The 24,827-nt window shown below is 44.0% G+C and overlaps 2 protein-coding genes across 2 annotated transcripts in view; both read right to left on the minus strand.

Moving 5' to 3' along the window:
• Positions 1–24,827, minus strand: part of LOC136572300 (gastrula zinc finger protein XlCGF17.1-like) — a 354,860-nt gene that overhangs the window by 292,367 nt on the left and 37,666 nt on the right. The gene's annotated exons all lie outside the window — the stretch shown is intronic.
• Positions 1–24,827, minus strand: part of LOC136572294 (zinc finger protein 665-like) — a 343,948-nt gene that overhangs the window by 23,508 nt on the left and 295,613 nt on the right. Inside the window, exons 7-14 of the mRNA XM_066572750.1 lie at positions 13,739–13,830; positions 13,581–13,656; positions 13,395–13,486; positions 13,237–13,312; positions 13,048–13,139; positions 12,890–12,965; positions 12,695–12,792; positions 11,115–11,211 (exon numbers count right to left, since the gene is read on the minus strand). Coding sequence (XP_066428847.1) covers positions 11,115–11,211; positions 12,695–12,792; positions 12,890–12,965; positions 13,048–13,139; positions 13,237–13,312; positions 13,395–13,486; positions 13,581–13,656; positions 13,739–13,830 — 699 coding nt within the window. The remainder of the gene's footprint in view (positions 1–11,114; positions 11,212–12,694; positions 12,793–12,889; positions 12,966–13,047; positions 13,140–13,236; positions 13,313–13,394; positions 13,487–13,580; positions 13,657–13,738; positions 13,831–24,827) is intronic.

Genomic DNA, 24,827 nt, shown 5'->3' on the forward strand with positions numbered 1-24,827 from the left:
ATCTTCTTTCTTTTTAAATTTCCGTATTTCTTCCAAGATGTGGGAAATTTAAGGTTCGGGTAAAAAAAGATCGATTTTTCCTTGAATCCAGGAGGATCCCAAGGAATATCCTTTTGGACTCTGGGACAAGACTGGATTTCTCGTAATTAATAATCCAGCCCAAATTTTTGAGTAGATCCAGCGTCTGCTCTAGATGGGACCTCATGGTTTTTCTGTCGCTCGCGATTAACAGAAGATCATCTAAATAAGGGATAATTTTGATATTCTGTTCTCGCAGGAAACTAACTGGTTCTATCATGACCTTTGTAAATATTCTCGGAGCTGAGGAGATACCGAAAGGCAAACAAACTGAAAATGGTAAATAATGCGATTTATATAAACCGCAAACCTTAGAAGTTTTTGAGATGCCGCATGAATGGGGATATGAAAATACGCATCTTTTAAATCTATTGTGCACATCACGTTACCCGGACCTATTAGGGGGACCGTCGAGCGTATCGTTTCCATTTTGAACGTATGATTATTCACGTATGCGTTTAAACCTTTGAGGTTCAAAATAACTCTAAAGGAGCCGTTTGGTTTGGGAACTAAAAATAAACGGGAACAACCACCTCGGCCCTGTTCTACCACAGGGACAGGAATAATTGCTCCTATTTTAATTAAATTAAAGACACCCTCCTCCAATCGCTCTTGGAGGCCGGGAGACTGCAGAGGTGTTATGCAGAAAATTTCAGGGGGGGGGGGGGGGCGGGTTGAGTTTAGTTCTATTTTATAACCTGAAGAGACTATCCTAAGTACCCAGGGACTTTTTGAAATCTGCAGCCAATTTTCCGAATACTGAAGAAATTTACCCCCCACAGTAACTTCTTTATCTTGGATCGGGCCTAGAGGGAAACCCCGAAGTTCTCCCTCCACCCCCTTTCGGGTAGGACCACCTACCCGACTTCCCCTTGTTTTTTTCCCCTTGAGTTATAATCTCTTCTGAAGGGTACTGTTTTCTTGGAAAAATAATCGGTCAGAAAGCCTAGCTTTTTGTCCGCCGCTTTCTCTAGAATCTTGTCCAGGGTTGGACCGAAGAGAGGTACTCGCCCAGGAGAGGAATGGTACACAATCTAGATTTGGACGTTTGGTCTCCTGCCCATGATCTGAGCCATAAAGCCCATCTAGCAGAGTTCCCGAGTCCTGCATAGCTGACTACCACACTCCCTTTAAAAACCCCTCCATTTTCCGCTCCATTGGGTCTTTAAGTTGGGAACTGTCCTCGAATGGGAGCGGTGTTTTTTTTGTTAATTTTGCTACTGGTACGTCCACTTTTGGGATCGTACGCCATAGAGAGGCATCTTCTGTGGTAAAAGAAAGTCTCTCTCTAAAGTCCTTCTGGATGATGGAACCCCGCCTGGGTTTATGCCACTCATCCAGAATCATATTCCGCAAATTTTCATTGACCGGAAATCTCTTTTTGTGACGGGTTCTGAGGCCCCCGAACATTTCGTCTTGTACTGATCTAACTTGCGGTGTATCTGTTACTTCCATGGTATTGCGTACCGCGGAAATTAGTTCCTCCAGGTCCAGATTTGAGAAATAATATTTTTTGTTTCCTTCGGCGTAGGGGTTGACACTTCAGATGAATCGTCTGAATATTCCATCTCAGAGTGTTCAGGTGAAGAGACCTCGAAATCCCTAGTCTGGGCTCTTTTCCTGGACAGCCCTGGCTGGGAGTCAAAGGTTTGTTCTTTTAGAGCCTGCACTTCCTCATGAACCATCTCCTGAATACCCTGTAGCAGGTTTTGTTGCTTGTCTTTCACTATTTTTGTAGCGCAGTCTGAGCAAATGGGTCTTTTGGCGTTATCGTCCAATTTTTTGGCGCATAACGCGCACCTTTTTATCCTCTTTTTTTCCTGTTTAGTTTTTAATGCTTCCTCCTATAAGGAGAAGCCATTACTAATACCAGGTGTGAAAACTACTCACAACATTTGTTTTCCATTTTTTGTCCAAGTGGACTACTTACGGTTGGCACAATCCCTTTTTCTCCCTCAGCGCTGTCCATGGCACCTGTCAGCAGGAAAAGGAGCCTGGGAACCATGTAGGAGGATTTTGTAGTTTGGAATTTTAAATTTGGCGCCTTTAAGCGCCAGCGCTGCATCTGACGTCATCACGCCGACGTCTGACATCATTGCGTACAACGCGGCGCCGCTCCATACCCGGAAGCCGGCCGCCGCTAGACGCCGGGGAGCAGGAGCGCAGAGCAGCCGCACCTGCCGCTCCTTTCCCTCCGATGGTGCCAAACGCCCGGATGGAGCCGTGGAACTGCCTCCCCTGGCCGGATACCCCGCGCCCTGGTGAGTAGCGCTATGCAGCCCGCAGCCTCCATCCACAGCATGGAGAGCTCCCTCCTGTGTCCGTTTGGGACAGGAAGACACAGGAGTCAAGCGGTGGGAGGTGGCCTTTTAATGAACTCCTCTTCCTCTCCCAAGGAACACAAGCGGAGAAACCTCCATGTGTGCTGTCAGGATGGACGTGATGGAAATACAAATTCAAACGCAAAAATACCTTGACCAAAAAGGAGTGGGACGTGGTGAATGAACTCAGCCACGATAATACCGTCATGATCCGCATGGCCACCCAAGCGTTGTCTTACATTGATGATACATCTGATTTTCTCCTTAAACTACAGGCATTGGTGGTTGACGAAGGGGTCATATTGGGCTTCTTTAATGTCAAGGTGCGTACAGTAGCTTATAGTACAGTCCCCAACACCTAAAATGGTCTACGGCACCAGTGGATTCTCATACCCGTAACATTAAGAGTGGCAGTAATCAGTGTATACGTTCACCTCTCTAGGGATGCATGACCATAAATTGTCATGCCAAGTTATAGATGTTGGCTATATAGGAAAGCATTCCTCAGCAATTATCTGTGAGGATTGCAGAAACCCTATTAGGTGTTGGGTAGTTTAGCGCTCCAATAGGGGCATTTGAGGTTTAGTAGATGACCCCCTTTATTTAGTTCAAAGCTGGGTATACCAGCAAGGGTAGAGAATCAACACAAAAGGAACTGTCCAAACCAGAGGAATACACCTAGTCTGAAATACCAGTTCCAGATAGACGCGTAAACAAAATTGCGTAGTGACCGGTAGGACAAAAGTCACTTAAAGACAGATCCCTAAAAAGGTGTGTGTGTGTGTGTGGGGGGGGGGGGGGGTCAGTGGATAAGAGTTCACTCACATTAGATAAACCAAAATTAAAAATAGGTTCAAATTCGGATCACATTAGGTAAACCACAAGAAATATATAGAAATAGGTTCAAATTTGGTTCAACGCGTTTCATCGCGGAGGCGACTAATCAGAACCAATAAAAATATTAGTAGAACCTTTGATATCCTTTTAATTTACTGGAGTGAGGGAGGTGGAGTGCTAAGTGTCTAGAATAAAAAAGACACTTGTGAGCCTCCAAAATATAAGTGGAGGAAGAAGAGAGACGTGGAGGAGCTAAAGTAAATTCAAATACTCAAGGCTAAGAGTGTTGCAGAACTGCTCTAAATAATAGGTTGAATCTCTCTCCGCTAAGCTGTCCTCATCTGACTGGGAGGGATAACGGCCAACCCTTGTGAACAATCTCACTAATGCTAGGCGATAGTTTCTATCCTCCATGAAAAATAACAAGCAAGGACGCAATATGGTCTCCAGCCTTGGTGGTAGACTGGAGAGCAATGAGGAGACCCGCTACAATGCTCCTGCTATATGGTCTCTTCCTGGTCCAGCCCAAAGGAAGGTAGGTATCTTACTATCCAATTGAAATCATGGGCATGTAAATTAGCAAGGCCCCTAATGGTTACCGGATAGTATGCTGAGAAATCCCCTTAATGAAAGGAGAAGAAAGGGGCCTCACAAGATGCCTGACATTGTTATATGGCAGCCCCGGAAGGCAGAAAGAGCAGAGAATATTCCTGATCATAGATGTAAACCGGAGCGCCGCTGTCACTAGGGGACCGCCTTCAGGGGGTAGCGATCATGTGATGCAGCGTCATGGTAACCATGACGCTATCAGTGTCAGTATTGGGGAGGAGGCGTATCCCATGCTGAAGCCCTGTAGTGTATTATCGCTACCATGCCCCGAGGAGAGATGGCCTATGATATTCTGAACCAAACCTATGTACCTATAATAGTCCGAACCAAACCTATGTACCTATCATAGTCTAAACCAAACCCATGTACCTATCATAGTCCGAACCAAACCCATGTACCTATCATAGTCCGAACCAAACCCATGTACCTATCATAGTCTGAACCAAACACATGTACCTATCATAGTCTGAACCAAACCCATGTACCTATCACAGTCTGAACCGAACCTATGTACCTATGATAGTCTGAACCGAACCTATGTACCTATCACAGTCTGAACCGAACCTATGAACCTATCATAGTCCGAACCAAACCTATGTACCCATCATAGTCTGAACCGAACTTATGTACCTATCACAGTCTGAACCGAACCTATGTACCTATCATAGTCCGAACCAAACCTATGTACCTATCATAGTCCGAACCGAACCTATGTACCTATAATAGTCCGAACCGAACTTATGTACCTATCACAGTCTGAACCGAACCCATGTACCTATCACAGTCTGAACCGAACCTATGAACCTATCACAGTCTGAACCGAACCTATGTACCTATGATAGTCTGAAGCGAACCCATGTACCTATCATAGTCCGAACCGAACCTATGTACCTATCATAGTCTGAACCGAACCTATGTACCTATCATAGTCCGAACCGAACCCATGTACCTATCATAGTCCGAACCGAACTTATGTACCTATCACAGTCTGAACCGAACCTATGTACCTATCACAGTCTGAACCGAACCTATGTACCTATCACAGTCTGAACCGAACCTATGTACCTATGATAGTCTGAAGCGAACCCATGTACCTATCATAGTCTGAACCGAACCTATGTACCTATCATAGTCCGAACCGAACCCATGTACCTATCATAGTCTGAACCGAACCTATGTACCTATCATAGTCCGAACCGAACCCATGTACCTATGATAGTCCGAACCGAACTTATGTACCTATCACAGTCTGAACCGAACCTATCACAGTCTGAACCGAACCTATGTACCTATGATAGTCTGAAGCGAACCCATGTACCTATCATAGTCTGAACCGAACCTATGTACCTATCACAGTCTGAACCAAACCTATGTACCTATCACAGTCTGAACCAAACACATGTACCTATCATAGTCTGAACCAAACCTATGTACCTATCACAGTCCGAACCAAACCTATGTACCTATCACAGTCTGAACCGAACCTATGTACCTATCACAGTCTGAACCAAACCTATGTACCTATCATAGTCTGAACCAAACCTATGTACCTATCACAGTCTGAACCAAACCTATGTACCTATAATAGTCCGAACCGAACCTATGTACCTATCACAGTCCGAACCAAACCTATGTACCTATCATAGTCTGAACCAAACCTATGTACCTATCACAGTCTGAACCAAACACATGTACCTATCATAGTCTGAACCAAACCTATGTACCTATCATAGTCTGAACCGAACCTATGTACCTATCACAGTCTGAACCGAACCTATGTACCTATCACAGTCTGAACCGAACTTATGTACCTATGATAGTCTGAAGCGAACCCATGTACCTATCATAGTCTGAACCGAACCTATGTACCTATCATAGTCTGAAGCGAACCTATGAATCCATCATAGTCTGAACTGAACCTATGTACCTATCATAGTCCGAACCAAACCTATGTACCTATCATAGTCTGAAGCGAACCCATGTACCTATCATAGTCTGAAGCGAACCCATGTACCTATCATAGGTACATAGGTTCGGTTCAGACTATGATAGGTACATAGGTTTGGTTCAGACTATGATGGATTCATAGGTTCGCTTCAGACTATGATAGGTACATAGGTTTGGTTCAGACTATGATAGGTACATAGGTTCAGTTCAGACTAAGATAGGTACATAGGTTCGGTTCAGACTAAGATAGGTACATAGGTTCGGTTCAGACTATGATAGGTACATGGGTTTGGTTCAGACTATGATAGGTACATAGGTTCGGTTCGGACTATGATAGGTACATGGGTTCGCTTCAGACTATGATAGGTACATAGGTTTGGTTCGGACTATGATAGGTACATAGGTTCAGTTCAGACTAAGATAGGTACATAGGTTCGGTTCAGACTATCTTAGTCTGAACCAAACCCATGTACCTATCACAGTCTGAACCAAACCCATGTACCTATCATAGTCTGAACCAAACCCATGTACCTATCACAGTCTGAACCGAACTTATGTACCTATCATAGTCTGAACCAAACCTATGTACCTATCACAGTCTGAACCAAACCTATGTACCTATGATAGTCTGAACCGAACCTATGTACCTATCATAGTCTGAACCAAACCTATGTACCTATAATAGTCTGAACCGAACCTATGAACCCATCATAGTCCGAACCAAACCTATGTACCTATGATAGTCTGAACCAAACCCATGTACCTATCATAGTCCGAACCAAACCTATGTACCTATCATAGTCTGAACCAAACCTATGTACCTATCTTAGTCTGAACCAAGCCCATGTACCTATCATAGTCTGAACCGAACCTATGTACCTATCACAGTCTGAACCAAACCCATGTACCTATCACAGTCTGAACCAAACACATGTACCTATCATAGTCTGAACCAAACCTATGTACCTATCATAGTCTGAACCAAACCTATGTACCTATCACAGTCTGAACCGAACCTATGTACCTATCATAGTCTGAACCAAACCTATGTACCTATCATAGTCTGAACCAAACCTATGTACCTATGATAGTCTGAACTGAACCTATGTACCTATCATAGTCTGAACCAAACCTATGTACCTATGATAGTCTGAACTGAACCTATGTACCTATCATAGTCTGAACCAAACCCATGTACCTATCATAGTCTGAACCAAACCCATGTACCTATGATAGTCTGAACCAAACCCATGTACCTATGATAGTCTGAACCAAACCTATATACCTATGATAGTCTGAACCAAACCCATGTACCTATGATAGTCTGAACCAAACCTATGTACCTATCTTAGTCTGAACCAAACCTATGTACCTATAATAGTCCGAACCGAACCTATGTACCTATCACAGTCTGAACCAAACCCATGTACCTACCATAGTCTGAACCGAACCTATGTACCTATCACAGTCTGAACCAAACCCATGTACCTATCACAGTCTGAACCAAACACATGTACCTATCATAGTCTGAACCAAACCTATGTACCTATCATAGTCTGAACCAAACCTATGTACCTATCACAGTCTGAACCAAACCTATGTACCTATCATAGTCTGAACTGAACCTATGTACCTATAATAGTCTGAACCAAACCTATGTACCTATCATAGTCCGAACCAAACCTATGTACCTATCATAGTCTGAACCAAACCTATGTACCTATGATAGTCTGAACCAAACCTATGTACCTATCATAGTCTGAACCAAACCTATGTACCTATCATAGTCTGAACCGAACCTATGTACCTATCTTAATCTGAACCGAACCTATGTACCTATCTTAATCTGAACCGAACCTATGTACCTATCACAGTCTGAACCAAACCCATGTACCTATAATAGTCTGAACCAAACCTATGTACCTATCATAGTCTGAACCAAACCTATGTACCTATGATAGTCTGAACCAAACCTATGTACCTATCACAGTCTGAACCGAACCTATGTACCTATCATAGTCTGAACCAAACCTATGTACCTATCATAGTCTGAACCAAACCTATGTACCTATCATAGTCTGAACCGAACCTATGTACCTATCATAGTCTGAACCAAACCTATGTACCTATCATAGTCCGAACCAAACCTATGAACCTATCATAGTCTGAACCAAACCTATGTACCTATCATAGTCCGAACCAAACCTATGTACCTATCATAGTCTGAACCAAACCTATGTACCTATCATAGTCTGAACCAAACCTATGTACCTATCATAGTCTGAACTGAACCTATGTACCTATAATAGTCTGAACCAAACCTATGTACCTATCATAGTCCGAACCAAACCTATGTACCTATCATAGTCTGAACCAAACCTATGTACCTATCATAGTCCGAACCAAACCTATGTACCTATCATAGTCTGAACCAAACCTATGTACCTATGATAGTCTGAACCAAACCTATGTACCTATCATAGTCTGAACCAAACCTATGTACCTATCATAGTCTGAACCGAACCTATGTACCTATCTTAATCTGAACCGAACCTATGTACCTATCTTAATCTGAACCGAACCTATGTACCTATCATAGTCTGAACCAAACCCATGTACCTATAATAGTCTGAACCAAACCTATGTACCTATCACAGTCTGAACCAAACCCATGTACCTATAATAGTCTGAACCAAACCTATGTACCTATCATAGTCTGAACCAAACCTATGTACCTATGATAGTCTGAACCAAACCTATGTACCTATCACAGTCTGAACCGAACCTATGTACCTATCATAGTCTGAACCAAACCTATGTACCTATCACAGTCTGAACCGAACCTATGTACCTATCTTAATCTGAACCAAACCTATGTACCTATGATAGTCTGAACCGAACCTATGTACCTATCATAGTCTGAACCAAACCTATGTACCTATCACAGTCTGAACCGAACCTATGTACCTATCTTAATCTGAACCAAACTTATGTACCTATCATAGTCTGAACCAAACCTATGAACCCATCATAGTCCGAACCAAACCTATGTACCTATGATAGTCTGAACCGAACTTATGTACCTATGATAGTCTGAAAATAACTTATGTACCTATGATAGTTTGAAGCGAACCCATGTACCTATCTTAGTCTGAACCGAATGTATGTACCCATCATAGTCTTAGTCTTTTGAGGTTGTACTTACCTGCGGTTTGGCAGGGGTTTGTGTAGTACCTGGAGAGCAGGTTTTTCACATTCCTAGTGAACAAATCGTCTTAAACCCCACATATGTAATATAGGAGATGCTGAGTGCGGATGCAACTGATTGATCTGAACTGGCCATTGAGCCTGTAAAAAATGTACCTACATTTAGCAGAGTTCTCCTGCAGGGTAAGGCATTGGGAACAGGACTTTGGACTGGACCACTCCTAACCTGATTGGGAAGCGATGTCATAATGGGACTGATTCACAAGTCCTACAAAATCACCCTACACTCACATAATTAGTTTTTTTATATAGAAACAGTGATCCAGCCAATAGTACATTGGATACTACGCTCGGTTTCTCTCGGAGGGATGCCTACTCATGAGTGCTGGGCCCCTCACATTCAGGAGTGTGTGTCTACTTTTTGTTTCAGATTTGTTAGTCTTTTTTGCTCAATTCAATTTTAATTATATCAATAAAAGTTATTTTCAGGGTCCCTTTCCTGCGAATAAATAAAGATGAGAATTAATATTTTAAATGTACTGTTATCGTGCCAAAGTTGGAAACATAGAAAAACAGTATATATCTTGTATTTCTATTATTGTATGGACTCACATATTTTGGCCATATAATGCAAGCAGAGTCGCCAGAAAATCTATAATGCTTGGACAGATAAGTGGCAAAAGTAGACCTGTCCACCAAAGGACACGATGGCAGATATGGCCACAGCGGATACTGGCATGGATATCACACAACTGAAAGAAGCAAAACTAAAAAACATGGAGGGAGGGAGCCTGTAGGGTTGTGAGGATCATGAACGACTAAATGGCTAACAATAACAACAACAACATAGACCATAGATTAAAAACTAGATTTTATTTATTCCATACCCTGAATGGCGTATGTTTAAAACAGAAATGAATGGCTGCATTGTTTTGCTTTTTCTTCCCAATCTCCTCATAATCAATAATTCTGAGACTGTAGTAAATCAAATATGGAGCTCCCTGAAAAGAATCCCTCAAAATAGCACATATCTGCAAATCAGGTGAGGTCTCAATCACACCTAATGTAAGTGATCCTGGTTCACTGGTTAGATCAGGTGCACTTGAGATAAAACACATCAGATTCTTGGACTGGCAATGACTTTGCTGAATGCGACTTTTGATTACACATTAGAAATACGGCCAAGTCAAAAGAATGGTCTAAAAAGTTATAGAAAAGTTCATTGCCTTGTACAAACAATAAAAACAATACAAAAACATAAAAAAGGCATTGAATGTTCCTAGAGACACAGCTGAAAGCAGTTCACAAGTTCCAAGTTAAAGAAACTCTGGCTACAGTACCTGCACATGGCAGAAAGAGGGCGCCATCACTGGATGCCCCTAGATTCCTGTTGAGGCAGGTTGTCAAAAAAGCCCCAGTGACTGCCAAAAGGCTTGCAGCAAGATATGGTGACAACAGGCACTGAGGTTTCAATTTGCACAGCAATGCGCATACTAAACATTGAAAGTCTTCATGTGCAAATGCCAAGACTTCACCTCTACTTACCCAAAACTACAAGAAAAGTTGGGATTCTGTTCTGTGGAGTTATAAAACAAAACAAACTTTTTGAGCCTATGGGTCAGCGGTATGTCTGGAGGAGGAAGAATGAAGCATATGCTGAAAAGCATCATGGTGCCTTGTGATGCTCTGGGGCTGCTTTGATTACTCTAGCGCTGGGTCCTGCAGCGTGTGGAGTGCAAGATAGAACCTGACATGCCCTCTCTGAGGAAGGTTACAATAGGGCATTATTGGACCTTCCAAAAATGAGCCTAAGCATGCTCAAAGTCCATTGAGACTGCATTTAAGAGGAAGTCCTGGACGATTTTTGAGTGGCCATCACAGTCACCAGACTTGAACCCCATAGAAAATCTTTGGTGGGATGTGAAGAAGGTGGTTTCAGTGGGCAATCCCAAGAGTATTTGTGAACGGGAGCTGATGGCACATGAGAAATAAGCTAAGATTCCTCAACTACGCTGTTAGAAGTTGCTGTCAGGCTATGCATCTGCCTGAAGTGTTACTAGAATGGAGCTCTAAGGACAAACCAAACCTTAAGGAACCTCCCAGCTCATCACCTACCTGTGGGAACGTCCTCCTCCACTTCACTCTTCCAGGAGTGATCGCCCCTCATCCCCTCTTCTTCTACCTCCACTTTAATATCAGTCACCTCTTCATCCTGATGTGTCATATGGAATAATTCAGTACAGGACAGCAGAGAGGAGAAAAATGTAATAGATCAGCAGAAAATGGTCACCGTGACAGAAAAATCCCCTTCTAAACACTAAACTATCTCACCGAGGGAACCACTGATTATTAAAATAGAACCTTTATTCAGATAAAAATAAATTGCGTGATCACTTATAAGTTTTGTGCCTATGAACCTACAGTTAGCACCACCTAAAATACTGACTTCTCGCGATGACTGTTAGTTCTATTGCTGTATAGGGCTCTGATGACTTGGTCACTATACGGCAATGCTGGATACTATTGTTGCAGGATTGCACCATCAATCATTTAGTGGTGTAAAACCTTAATAGGATTGGACCGCTAAAGCGTGATCTATTGTTTGTATTAGGTTCGTGTTTGGTGCCATACACTATAGAATCACGGGAGAATTGTGAACCCATATAATGCACCAACATACCACTAGAAACACATATGGTACAACATAGTGGTGAAAATTATACCACCACTTATTGATACGGCTGCCCTATTATCAGAGTCAATGATCAGCAAGACTCTTTCTAAGAAAGCTTATATAATGCATACAGCACTTGAAATTGAGGCTGAATATCCATTATAGCCCACATTCAGCATTATAGCCCACATTCAGCATTATAGCCCACATTCATTCTTCAAAACGCCACTGATTTTATATTTTTGTTTTGGTTATAAAGCGGCTATCACAGCGGGTATACAGGGCCACAGCAAGCTAGCCATGCGGCTCCAATTAGCCCGGTACTGCTGTTGTAATTTACACCATCACAAACAAGGGACGTATCTGAGTAAGATAGACGTGTTGTGTGTCCATCAAGTCTCCTTAATAGTCCCTTGTATAACATTTATAGCACCATCGACGCGTTTCTGCAGTTATTAGTGGATGGTAAGTATACTATGTATGGAAGTGAACAGCCTGCACGGCTGTGAATGAATGATTCTATGGTGTATGGCACCAAACACGAACCTAATACAAACAATAGATAATGCTTTAGCTGTCCAATCCTATTAAGGTTTTACACCACTAAATGATTGATGGTGCAATCCTGCAACAATAGTATCCAGCATTGCCGTATAGTGACCAAGTCATCAGAGCCCTATACAGCAATAGAACTAACAGTCATCGCGAGAAGTCAGTATTTTAGGTGGTGCTAACTGTAGGTTCATAGGCACAAAACGTATAAAAGTGATCACACAATTTATTTTATCTGAATAAAGGTTACATTTTAATAATCAGTGGTTCCCTCGGTGAGATAGATCAGCAGAAAAGACTACCAAAATCTATGGCTGAAGGATCAAGCAGCTCCACACCCCTACATTGAGCAGGAGCAAAGGGTTTCATGCCTATTCATAGAGAAAGAGCTGCACATACCCCATATAGAGCAGGCCCAAAGAGCTCCACTCTCCTATATAGATGGACTACAGGGCTTGGTGCCATTTACCTGCTGGTTCTCTGGGACATTGCTATCTTCCTCTGGATGGTCCTGGAAATACAGACGACTGGGACATCTTTCCGGTGGGTTTCTCTCCATGAGTCCATCTATAGGAAACATACAGTGCTGGAATAGATATGAGCATGTAATGAGCAGATGAGGGGAGCATCTAGGTGACCCCCAATGACAGTCTCCCCTGCTTACCCTGCTGATCAGCCCTTTTATCCGACTCTTCTGCTTCCTCTTTAATCTCAACCTTAATGTCCATCAGATCATCACCCTAAACAGAGAAGAACATGTAACGTGCTCTTTGGTTCCATCACTTTATGGTCAGATTCTGGCGAGACTTCCGCATCATCTACCTGCTGGTTCTTTGGGACTTCTTCCTCTGGACAGTCCTGGGAATACGGGGGACAGGGACATCTCTCTGCTGGGTTTCTCTCCATGAGTCCATCTATTGGAAGCATACGGTGATAGGATAGATATCAGCATGTAATGAGCAGATGATGGGAGCATCTAGGTGACCCCCAATGACAGTCTTCCCTCCTTACATTGCTGGTCAGCCCTTATATCCAGCTCTTCTGCTTCCTCTTTAACCTCAACCTTAATATCCATCAGATTATCACCCTAAACATAGAAGAAAATGTAACGTGCTCTTTGGTTCCACCACTTTATGGTCAGATTCTGGTGACACTTCAGCATCATCTACCTGCTGGTTCTCCGGGACATCTTCCTCTGCACGGTCCTGGGAATACAGGCGGCTGGGACATCTCTCTGCTGGATTTCTCTCCATGAGTCCATCTATAGGAAGCACATGGTGATGGAATAGATATCAGCATGTGATGAGCAGATGATGGGAGCATCTAGGTGACCCCAATGAGTCTCCCTTCCTTACCCTGCTGATCAGCCCTTATATCAAGCTCTTTTGCTTCCTCTTTAACCTCAACCTTAATATCCATCAGATTATCACCCTAAACAGAGAAGAACATGTAACGTGCTCTTTGGTTCCACCACTTTATGGTCAGATCCTGGTGAGACTTCAGCATCATCTACCTGCTGGTTCTCTGGGGCTTCTTCCTCTGGACGGTCCTGGGAATACGGGGGACGGGGACATCGCTCTTGTGGGTTTCTCTCCAGGAGTCCATCTATAGGAAACACACAGTGATGGAATAGATATCAGCATGTGATGAGCAGATGATGGGAGCATCTAGGTGACCCCAATGACAGTCTCCTCTCCTTACCCTGCTGATCAGCCCTTATATCCGGCTCTTCTGCTTCATCTTTAACCTCAACCTTAATATCTATCAGATTATCACCCTAAACAGAGAAGAACATGTAACATGGTCCTTGGTTCCATCACTTTATGGTCAGATCCTGGTGAGACTTCAGTGTCATCTACCTGCTGGTTCTCCGGGACATCTTTCTCTGGACGGTCCTGGGAATACGGGGGACGGGGACATCTCTCTGGTGGGTTTCTCCTCTTGGCTTCAGCTGTGGAGAGACACAGTGATGGATACAGGAGCTCCTGTACTTATACACTCCATATTAAAATTGCAACACCAAGAAGGAATAATTATGGAATTATGAAAATTTCAGGATTGACATGTTAATTATATGAGAATGATAAAAAAATAGAAACAAAATATTCCCATAATCTCGATTTATTCAGTATCGAGTATGAACGCCACGCTCAGAACTACACGCACTTACATGCCTTGGAATACTATCAATGAGGTTATTAATAGAAGTTCTGTCATGCTGAATGCACTGGGGCATGCAAATCATCAAGATGTGTTGCTGGCAGCTCCCTTTGCAATTGTCCTGATGTGCTTGATACGAAATAAGTCTGGAGATGCTGTAGGTCATGGTAGTACATTTAGGCTATGCAGGTTGCTCATAGTTGCACAAGCAATATGTGGCCTGTTGTCGTCGTGTAGAAAAATGGCTTCTGAACACTTCAGGAAAATGGCTGTTCCATAACCAAATCAATGTAGTGCTGAGCTTTTAGTGTACCTGAAATGAAAACTAGAGGGGTCCAGCTCCCATACTTTCTGCCACTCCACACAATAATCCCGGGAGTAGGAGCAGTGTGACATTCCATTGTGAAGGCCTCTTCATGGTCTCACCCACATGGTCTCCAGATCAATGCATCCGAGACAAAAGCAGGACTCATCACTGAAGAAGATAGACCTCCATTTCAGCCTCCATTACTGCCTTGCTCTGCACCAAGATAGCCTTTGAGAGCAGTGGTGTGTGGTCAATGGAACTCCTGTCACTGAACGTTTGGCTCATAGCTCAAATGTCATGCAAACCTTCTCATGGTTTGTGTAGACACTATTCCATGCCCTAGGCTTGGAATGTGAGGTCCAATTTCACTTGCAGTACAAAATAGATCACTACAGATGTAACACCCCATTGCACTTACAGGTGGTAGGCCGGAGACCTTTTGTTGTCACGGTCATGTCACACTATTTGGACACACTGGATAATGAGGACGCAGAAATAATGGAGACCAGTCCTGTATAGTTTAGTAAACTGAGAGTGAGCAGTTTTACTAACTTTGATATCTGTTAACAACAGGTTAACTTTACAACTTTCTGTGAAGTGTTTTGTCTCATCTGAACAAGGATGCAATATGAAACAGGCAAGATATGGTAAGATTGATCTGATGATTCTCTGATTTTCAACGCTCTCTCTAATATTACCTGAAGACTAATTCATTTAGACAATTATCCCAACTAGTGAAGTTTAGATGAACAGGTTTGAATTGGATTTCACTGAAGGTGTACTTATAAAGCAGAAGGACTAGTGACAATATGCTCATTCTGGCTTTGATGTCACCGGGTAGCTGTAACTCACTGTTTGATGAGGAGGCTCCTTGGAAAGGGTCTTCCGTAACTCTGCTGTAGAACGGCAAGGGAGCGGGTTGTGCACCACACTCAACCTTGGATGAGAATAACTCACTGAAGTCTCCTCCTCGCCGACTACGGAAACTGCAACCTTCTCCTTACTCTCTCCTGGCTGAGTCTGCTAACTGCTCTGCGTCACTTCATTTCATCACCTCTCTGTCTACCTGCCCACTTGCATAGGGACTTGTATATTTGTTTCCCGCCCTTGGGGCTCTGCACCAGTGAGATTAAACCTGACTGTCCGCCAATGAGAGGCCAGATGAGGTTAGTGATAAGCTCTAGCTTAGTGCAGAAGGGGAGACACAGGGTCTCTCCCACAGACGGCACCTTCTGTAACCAGGTACGGCATATAGACAGGTGAGACAAGACGAAGTGTGCTGCTAGTGTTCTGTAGTACCCGCTGGGCCACTACACAGACCATTTTTGGTCAGTATGTGAAGAGGTTCACCTTTGTGCACTTCTTGCTGTCATTCGAGTTCGTCGTCGTTCTCCCAACCACTGGGACATGCAATGTTTAATGGTGCTGACATTTTGGTTTATGAGCATAGTAATCTATTGCAGTGATAAACCAAGGTCTCTCCATTCAAGGATTCGGTCCCTCTCAGTTTGCAACAAGTGGCAATAACTAGCACGTTGATGAACAGGAGGCATCGTGCAGTCATACCACAGGACTTTATCAGATTTTTTAGGCTTCATGTGGCTGAAAAAAATGGCTTTCAATCAGTTTTTTTATACCATTGAAGCCCCTCCCACATGCCACGTGTTTGAAAATTTGAACATTTGAAATTTCAACACCAAGAAGGCTAAACAAATCAATGAAGTAGAAGATGTCTCTAAGACATCCAATTTTGAGAAATGTATGTTCATGCCTTTCTAGGTTTATCAGAACTAAATATCAGTGTTCTGCACCTCACCAACTTCCTCATCAGCCCCACATTGACATCCCCGACTCGAAGCTGCTTCTCCATACAAACGTGGCTTTCACTCTTCCCTAGGAAATCCATCCTCAGCAGCTGAAAGAGACTCAGATACTGATGTATGTTGATGGATCATATGTAGAAAACGGATATTCAGATACTGATTAGGGAAATCTATATATCGTGAAATGGAACCCCAACAGTGAAGACCCCCATCTTCACACAATGTACCTGGAGTAGGGGAGACAACTACTCCCAATATCCTCTCTACCAGAGACAGAAACAACTGAAGGCTTGGAGAAAGTTCTACATCCATATACATCCAAATCTCTATCCCTGGTGAGTCAATTCCTCTCTCCTAAGGAGCTGTTCTGGTGAATATATATCATTCCATCTACCGGTAATTGGTTTTCTGTCAGACCATGACAGCTCCATAGGAGAGGTTTTAGCAGACAGTGACAAGGAAAGCTATTGAAGGGAATATAGTTCCCAAAGGGTGCTTTCATATACATCTTAGCCTCTGGGAATGCTTGGCCTATAATTTTCAGAGTTAGCTTTTTGTAAATTCCAGCAAGGAGCCTCGAGTCGGATTTGGTGGGTTCTCCATTCTCCAGTCCATCTATGGTATTAAGACAAGGCTAATTATCACCTGCAGCAAGTATAGGGAGCTCCATTCAGTGTATGGGGAAGATCTTTTCTGGGGTATCAACCGTGGACCAATAATATACTGGGCAGACTGACACTGCTGGGACTTGAGCAGCGCTGGCCAGCCAGAACAGCATGTAGTGTCGCAGACGAGCGGTACATCCTCATGCACAGGGTGGTGGATCAGGTAGAGAACAGCGGCAACCACCTTTATGGAAAGTCACTTTAAGCCAGTCATACACATAAGATGATAATCGGGCCAATCATCCTTGGGATGTTTTTTATGTGCGGTGCCAACAGGATGTATTGAACTGGACAACAAGGGAGTAAAATCTTTAAATATAGTGACACTCTACGACAGGGGTCCCCAACTCCAGTCCTCAGGGACCACCAACAGATCATGTTTTCAGGATACCCTATGCTAAGAACACCTGTGGCAATGTCTGAGGCACCGACAATAATTACATCACCTGTGCAACACTGAGGAAATCCTGAAAACATGACCTGTTGGCGGGCCCTGAGGACTGGAGTTGGGGAACACTGCTCTACGACTTGTACAACATTGCAAATGATCAACTACATTTGGCCAATCATGCTTACAATCAAGCATGGCCAAAATGTTCCAACCTGGAGAAACCCATTTTCAGCAGACACAGGTCTACCCCTGGCCAAAGTGAATGATCATTCATGGTCATTTCAACAATGGTTATCTGATGAAGGCAAAATCAGCCATTTCAGTTGACTTTTAACTCAAGCTAATTGACATCTTTTAATTACCAATTATGTGCATTACCTTAAATCAGATAAAATGACAGCCACAGGGTCCTCAGTCTGTATCAAGGTATTTACAATTCAAGGCATTTACACGCTATAATCCATTTTCTGAGTAACGTCAGCAATATGGCTGCACTAGATTACAAAAATAATGGCTTCCTATGGAGAAATATGGCCAAAATACGAGTCTGTCTGAAAAAGTGTAATCTTGAGGAGGAGGATTATGGGTGTGTGCGCCTGGGACGCTTTAAAAGGGCAGCGCCAACCAAAGATCAGGGTTAAACCAGAGTCTCTACTTACCTGGACAGAACAGCCTCAGTCAGACGGGCGTTTTTTCGCGCTATTTGCGCATGCGATCTGCGCATATATAGAACCATTGCTTCGCAATGGGATCGGTCACATGTCCGCCTTTTATGCGGATGTGCGATAAATTATAGGACATGACGAAAGGCAGAATGCGTCTATCTGCGTTCTGCGATTCCTTGTGTTCTATATATGCGCTCAATAGGGCCGGCGGCAGCAGCGCCGACCCCATTGAGAACATATACTATAAAGATCGTTCTCCTCTGCCACAGCTGTTACAGCTGTGGCAGAGAAGAACGATGTTCGCCCATTAAATTCAATGGAGTTGGCAATACAGCCGGCTCCATTGAAAGCAATGGGCTGCCGGCGAGCGCGGGATGAATTTTCGGGAAAGGCTTAAAAATATAAGGCCTTCCCTGAAAACCATCCTAAAATGTGTAAAAAAAAACAAAACAAAAAACATACTCACCTTTTCCCTGCAGACGGAGTTCAGCCGCGTCCGGCCAGCAGTTCTCCTGAACTATTGAATGACAGCTGAGAGCTGCCTCTGATTGGTCCCTGCGCTCAGCCAATCAGAGGCAGCACTCACTCACCTATTCATGAATGGGTGAGTGAGAGCTGCCTCTGATTGGTGAGAGCTGTGACCAATCAGAGGCAGCCCATTCAGCAGGCGGGGATTTTAAATCCCCGCCTGCTGAATACTACACAGAGCAGTTTAGGAGAACTGCCGGCCGGACGCGGCTGAACTCCGTCTGCAGGGAAAAGGTGAGTATATATATATTTTTTAAATTATTTTTACACATTTTAGGATGGTTTTCAGGGAAGGGCTTATATTTTTAAGCCCTTCCCGAAAATTCATCCCGCGCTCGCCGGCAGCCCATTGCTTTAAATGGAGCCGGCTGTATTGCCGACTCTATTGAATTCAATGGGCGAACATCGTTCTCCTCTGCCACAGCTGTGGCAGAGGATAGCGGGCAGCGCTGGGACGTTTTGCCAAAAACGCTGATAGCTGCAGATTTTTCGGCGAATCGTCGGCCCCGGTAATGTGATTTGCGGATGCGAACCCATCATGCGATCCGCAAATCGCGTGAAAAAACGCCCGTCCGACTGAGGCCTCAGATGTACCCAGTGAGTTTCTTCAGTAAGGACTGGTATTCTACTTGTATGCCCTTTTTATTTTAAGAGTTTTTGTACATATTAGGCATACTTTTTGTAAAATCATTTTGCACTTTTTATCAGCATTGCAATGTTTTGTAATAAAGTTTTAACATCTATTTAGTTCAGTCCTTGTTACTCTATAAAAAGCCTCTACACTCTGATAAAATGTAACTTTGCTGGAATGCAGTATGTTACCAAGGTTTAGGTGGCTTACAGTAAAATAGTCAGTGGTGACAGCGAATACTTGCTGACACAAGGGTTTAGCATGTGAACATTTCATTTGTATATATTGAATTCCATAACTTTTAGGCAGGGTTTCCAGAGGTTCCTAAAATAAATATAATACATCAGAAAAAAATGAGATCATATGAAAATGGTCCTTTCTGAAAGGCATGATCCCTCCATTCCACTCACCAAGCAGATGGCATGAGGTACTGAGTGTGCGACACTGCTGCGAGTAACATTTCCAGTATGTCATACCCAACCTCCTGTAGTGGAAACCCAATATATCTATATTCTGGACTGCCCAAACGTCGTCATCATGGATCCAGAATATGATGATGTCGAACCATCCTATACCCCCATGGCAGTGGTAGCCCCAGTCTACAACACAATGCAGATCTAGGGTCAGCGGTGGGGAGGGTGGGACAGAGTAGGGACACGTAGTGTGGTGAGTTTAGTGAAACAGATAGTTTCAAGGGGGGTCTGTAGTGGAAACCCAATATATCTATATTCTGGACTGTGGCCCTTTGGTAGTGGACAGTGAACCTGTAGTTGTACGGTTAACATTCTGTATAACAAATGACAGTACTTAATCATGTTTGCCTTCTGTTCTGATACAAATATAGATATATGTTCTTACATTTATGCAATATTTCTACTTCCCCAATGAAACATCTTTTTCCTAAACTCTGCTGACAAAGATGATATTTAACATGAACACGCTATAGTTTTCCATCTGTTTTGTAACTTTAGAAGAAGTAAAGATCAGACAGATAACCGCAGGTTAAGCAAGCACCGCTTTTAGAATACCGCAATAATAACCCAAGCAGTTTTACTGGAAACATATGCAAATAACACAGGAAATTTATGTAATTAATAGTTCAAGCTGTAACCTCCAATCATATCGGAGGAACCACACGTGGGTCCGAGACAACCCACTCATCTCGTCCACCACCTGATGGCCAATCACAGATGACCGGAGGATGGAAGAATTGCAAGATGCTTATCCAATAACTAAACAATACGTTGTATCTATGTAATCTTTGACCTGCCCAGATGGGCGGATATGTTAAACTCTTTAAAAGAGGCTGCGCGCCCAACAATAAAGCAGAATGGAGGAAGCTTATACATGCTGAACCTGTGTCAGTGTGAAATCTTCTTATGCGCATAATCAATTCAGAATTAATCTGGAAGGGTGTAAACATTCCTAATTGAGTAAGTCGTTGGACGCAAAAGGAAATCCACGACACTCCATTACTAGCAAGGTAAATACTGACCCGATGCATCTGTCCCACGTGCACCTACAGCACTGGCGCCATTGCATTACTGCTTATTAAATGGAAGGGCTCACTTACCTTTTCCCCATGCTCTGTGGATGTTACAATAGACACAGAAATGGCACAACTATCCTTCTGTGTTCAGAAGTTACACTGGTTTTTTTTATAATTGTGACTTAGATACAAATCAGATCATATTTTATTAGTGGTTAATATAGAATTACAGCTAATTTCAAAAGGTCCACTTACCTTTTCTGGCAAGTGTGTATCTGTTCTTACTTGGTGATATAAGAGGCCGGTGGTCCTCTATCATGACATCCTTGTACAGATCCCGATGTCCCTCTAAATACTCCCACTCCTCCATGGAGAAATAGACAGCCACATCCTGACACCTTACAGGAACCTGACAACACAATATCCAGCCATCAGCCAGAGCCCCCCGGTATAATGTCCTCCCACATTCCCCGCAGTCACCTCTTCTGTCATCAGCCAGAGCCCCCCTGTATAATGTCTCCCCACATTCCCCGCAGTCACCTCTTCTGTCATCAGCCAGAGCCCCCCTGTATAATGTCCCCCCACATTCCCCGCAGTCACCTCTTCTGTCATCAGCCAGAGCCCCCCGGTATAATGTCCCCCCACATTCCCCGCAGTCACCTCTTCTGTCATCAGCCCGAGCCCCCCGGTATAATGTCCTCCCACATTCCCCGCAGTCACCTCTCCTGTCATCAGCCAGAGCCCCCCTGTATAATGTCCCCCCACATTCCCAGCAGTCAGCTCTCCTGTCATCAGCCAGAGCCCCCCTGTATAATGTCCCCCCACATTCCCCACAGTCACCTCTTCTGTCATCAGCCAGAGCCCCCCTGTATAATGTCCCCCCACATTCCCAGCAGTCACCTCTTCTGTCATCAGCCAGAGCCCCCCTGTATAATGTCCCCCCACATTCCCTGCAGTCACCTCTTCTGTCATCAGCCAGAGCCCCCCTGTATAATGTCCCCCCACATTCCCCGCAGTCACCTCTTCTGTCATCAGCCAGAGCCCCCCTGTATAATGTCCCCCCACATTCCCAGCAGTCACCCCTTCTGTCATCAGCCAGAGCCCCCCTGTATAATGTCCCCCCACATTCCCTGCAGTCACCTCTCCTGTCATCAGCCAGAGCCCCCCTGTATAATGTCCCCCCACATTCCCCGCAGTCACCTCTCCTGTCAGCAGCTCCGTCATCTTGCTGGTGAGTTCTAGGATCTTCTGGATCAGGGAGTGAGGGGGAGGAGCTGTGATGGGGCTCCACCCTCCTGACTCCTGGAGATGGATGATGGGAGTCACAGCCGCTGTCTTCACTATGGTGTACTCCTGTGGATGGAGAGGGACACTTAAAGAAAGAAAGTCCTTTCTGACTCCAAATCTGACCGAGAATAAGTTCCTGATCATCACCGATCTCCAGAAATCCAGTACTGATAACCTGTAATAATATTACACTCCAGGAAGACATCCAGACCCCTTCTGCATTCTTAGTGAATTCATCATCACTACTTCCATAGTCTCCCTGCTCTTAACAGTAAATAATAATCATCTTTATTTATTTAGCGTTAACATATGTTCAGTGCTTACAGGGGGAACAGTTACAAAAAGCCCGGTCACAGTAATCAGTTGATGGAGACAATAAGCGAGCCGAGAGCGGATGAGGGCAACAGTGAGCGATTTTAGCATATCCACTGGGAGAAAAGGGCGGATTCTTGGGATGTTCTTGAGGTGCAGCTGACATATTCGGGCCAGAGATTGGATGTAGGGGGTAAAGGAGAAATCAGAGTCGGATATAACCCCAAAGCAGCAGACGTGCTGGGAGTTATGGTGCCACAGACTGAGATGAGATGTCGGGATGGGGGCGGTTAGCAGGGGGCAGAAACAGAAGGTCAGTTTCTGAGAGGTTCCGTTTTAGGGTGACTACCCACTAGCGTTTTTTCCCCACTACAAATTCGCTACGTTTTTTTCTTCCTATTGTCAATGGGACTTTCTAATGTTAAAAATGCAAAGTTGCGTCGCGTTGCGTTTTTAACATCAGGGAGTCCCATAGGCATCTGGAAAAAAAACGCAGCGAATTCGCAGCGGAAAAAAAAACGCTAGTGGGTAGTCACCCTTAGGAAGAGAGCGAACATAATGTTAGAGTCTCTGTCCATGTTGGTGTAGGAACCTTCATTCCTTTTGACACAGTGGATAGCCTCTTGTCACAAATGCAGTTTATTTTGTGGCTTCATTCCTTATGGACAAAGTAGTGAATAGAGCCTGGGAGAATGAGTAAAAAGAGAGAAATGGACACATGCACAGATATACAGTGGACCGGGAAACGGAGATGTGGCCCCTGTGAAGCGAACTGGGACCTGAGAGACAGTTATACAGATTGTTCTGAGACTTATAGGTTTGTAACATTAAGAGATCTGAGCCTCCTTATGTGTAATGTAACCAACACGATTCTGTATCTCATTTAAGCTGAATAAATTAACCCTTTCTCTGTCAAGCGGAGGCATTTCTGTAGCCAAGGATGTATGAAATGGCAATATCTCTGGCTGTATAACACATAGAACATCAACAGGAATCTTGGCTTTAAAGTCCGGGATCATGGTTCTAGCAGCAGTACAGCCCCATATATAGTAAGTCGAAGTGGGAGCTGCATAAAATGCAACTGTCCCTCCTGATTACATTTCTACAGGTTATATCTCAGTCTGGATTGCAGCTACAGCCACAAATCTTTCCTTCAAAACAAGACCAAAACTACTGCTGTAGGTCAATCTTGCCTTAGAAAGAATTGAAAAGATGCCCCCCCTGCTTTCAGCTTGCTCTCATGGAGATGGTCTGCAGGGGAACTGCAGGGGTGCTGGAAGAGGAGAGAAATAGATCAGGTTCCCCTGAGGAGCAGAACCACGGGCTTTTATTCATGTCATCACCCCTCCCATACTCGCTCTCCTAATGTCCCATATGGGGGTCATTTATTTCCTTCAGAAAAGGAGTGAGAAGGTTATAACATCCTTATTTAACCCCACTCACTAACTTTAATAGTTACACCAATTAATTCCACAAGACCAGTGTCTGGATCCAGGCATATAAAGCATCAACAAAGTTTGTACACTAAACACAGGCCACATCCTGTCTGCACCTAATCGTTGGCATAATATACTCCTTGAGCGAAACCACTTATACACTACAGTCATACTAGAGGAATACAGTTCTGACAGATGAAAGATTTCACCCACTCACGGTCTTCAGAAAAGATTGATTTCAACTAGTTTGTCTCCCAATCCTCCCCCCCTCAAAAAATAAATAAATCAGTATTTGGCCACTTTGAGATCGGTATAATATGGGTCTTTTTTGCACCTGCATTAGATATAATACCCAAACCTCCCACGGTTTATCAAAACCGGAGTTATAGTATTTTCTGCCACTCGGAAGGCACTAAGAGGTGCTGGAGGAGCCTTTTATGCTTCCTGTCCCTACCTGATGGCTGGAGGATCATCTCATGATCAGGAGTCATCATGGTGGGTGATGGGGAAAAGGTCATAGCAATAGAGCCTTGTGTGGCTTAGAGTGTTAAGGCAGCAGAAATGCAGTCCTAAGCCGTCACTCACTACCTGAAGGTTGCAAGTTCAATCGCTGCGTAGTTCAGGTAGTCGGCTCAAGGTTGACTCAGATTTCCATCCTTCTGAGGTCAATAAAATGAGTACCCACATAGGCATAGCGTGAGGGGTCTCTGGGGTCGCCATGGCGACCCAGCCCCTGCGCTCAGGAGGCCCCAAGGCTGCCCTCCACCATACACATATGCACATTTAGCTGGCCGCTCTGCAGCACGGCTCCGATCATGCTGCAGGCAGAGTGGCTGAGGGAGCAGCGGGAAGAGGAGAGAGGCAGTCACATGGGCCGGCAGGGACTGATCATATGATCATGTGCTGCC

Source organism: Eleutherodactylus coqui, chromosome 7, assembly GCF_035609145.1.
Source record: "Eleutherodactylus coqui strain aEleCoq1 chromosome 7, aEleCoq1.hap1, whole genome shotgun sequence".
In the NCBI taxonomy this organism is placed as follows: Eukaryota; Metazoa; Chordata; class Amphibia; order Anura; family Eleutherodactylidae; genus Eleutherodactylus; species Eleutherodactylus coqui.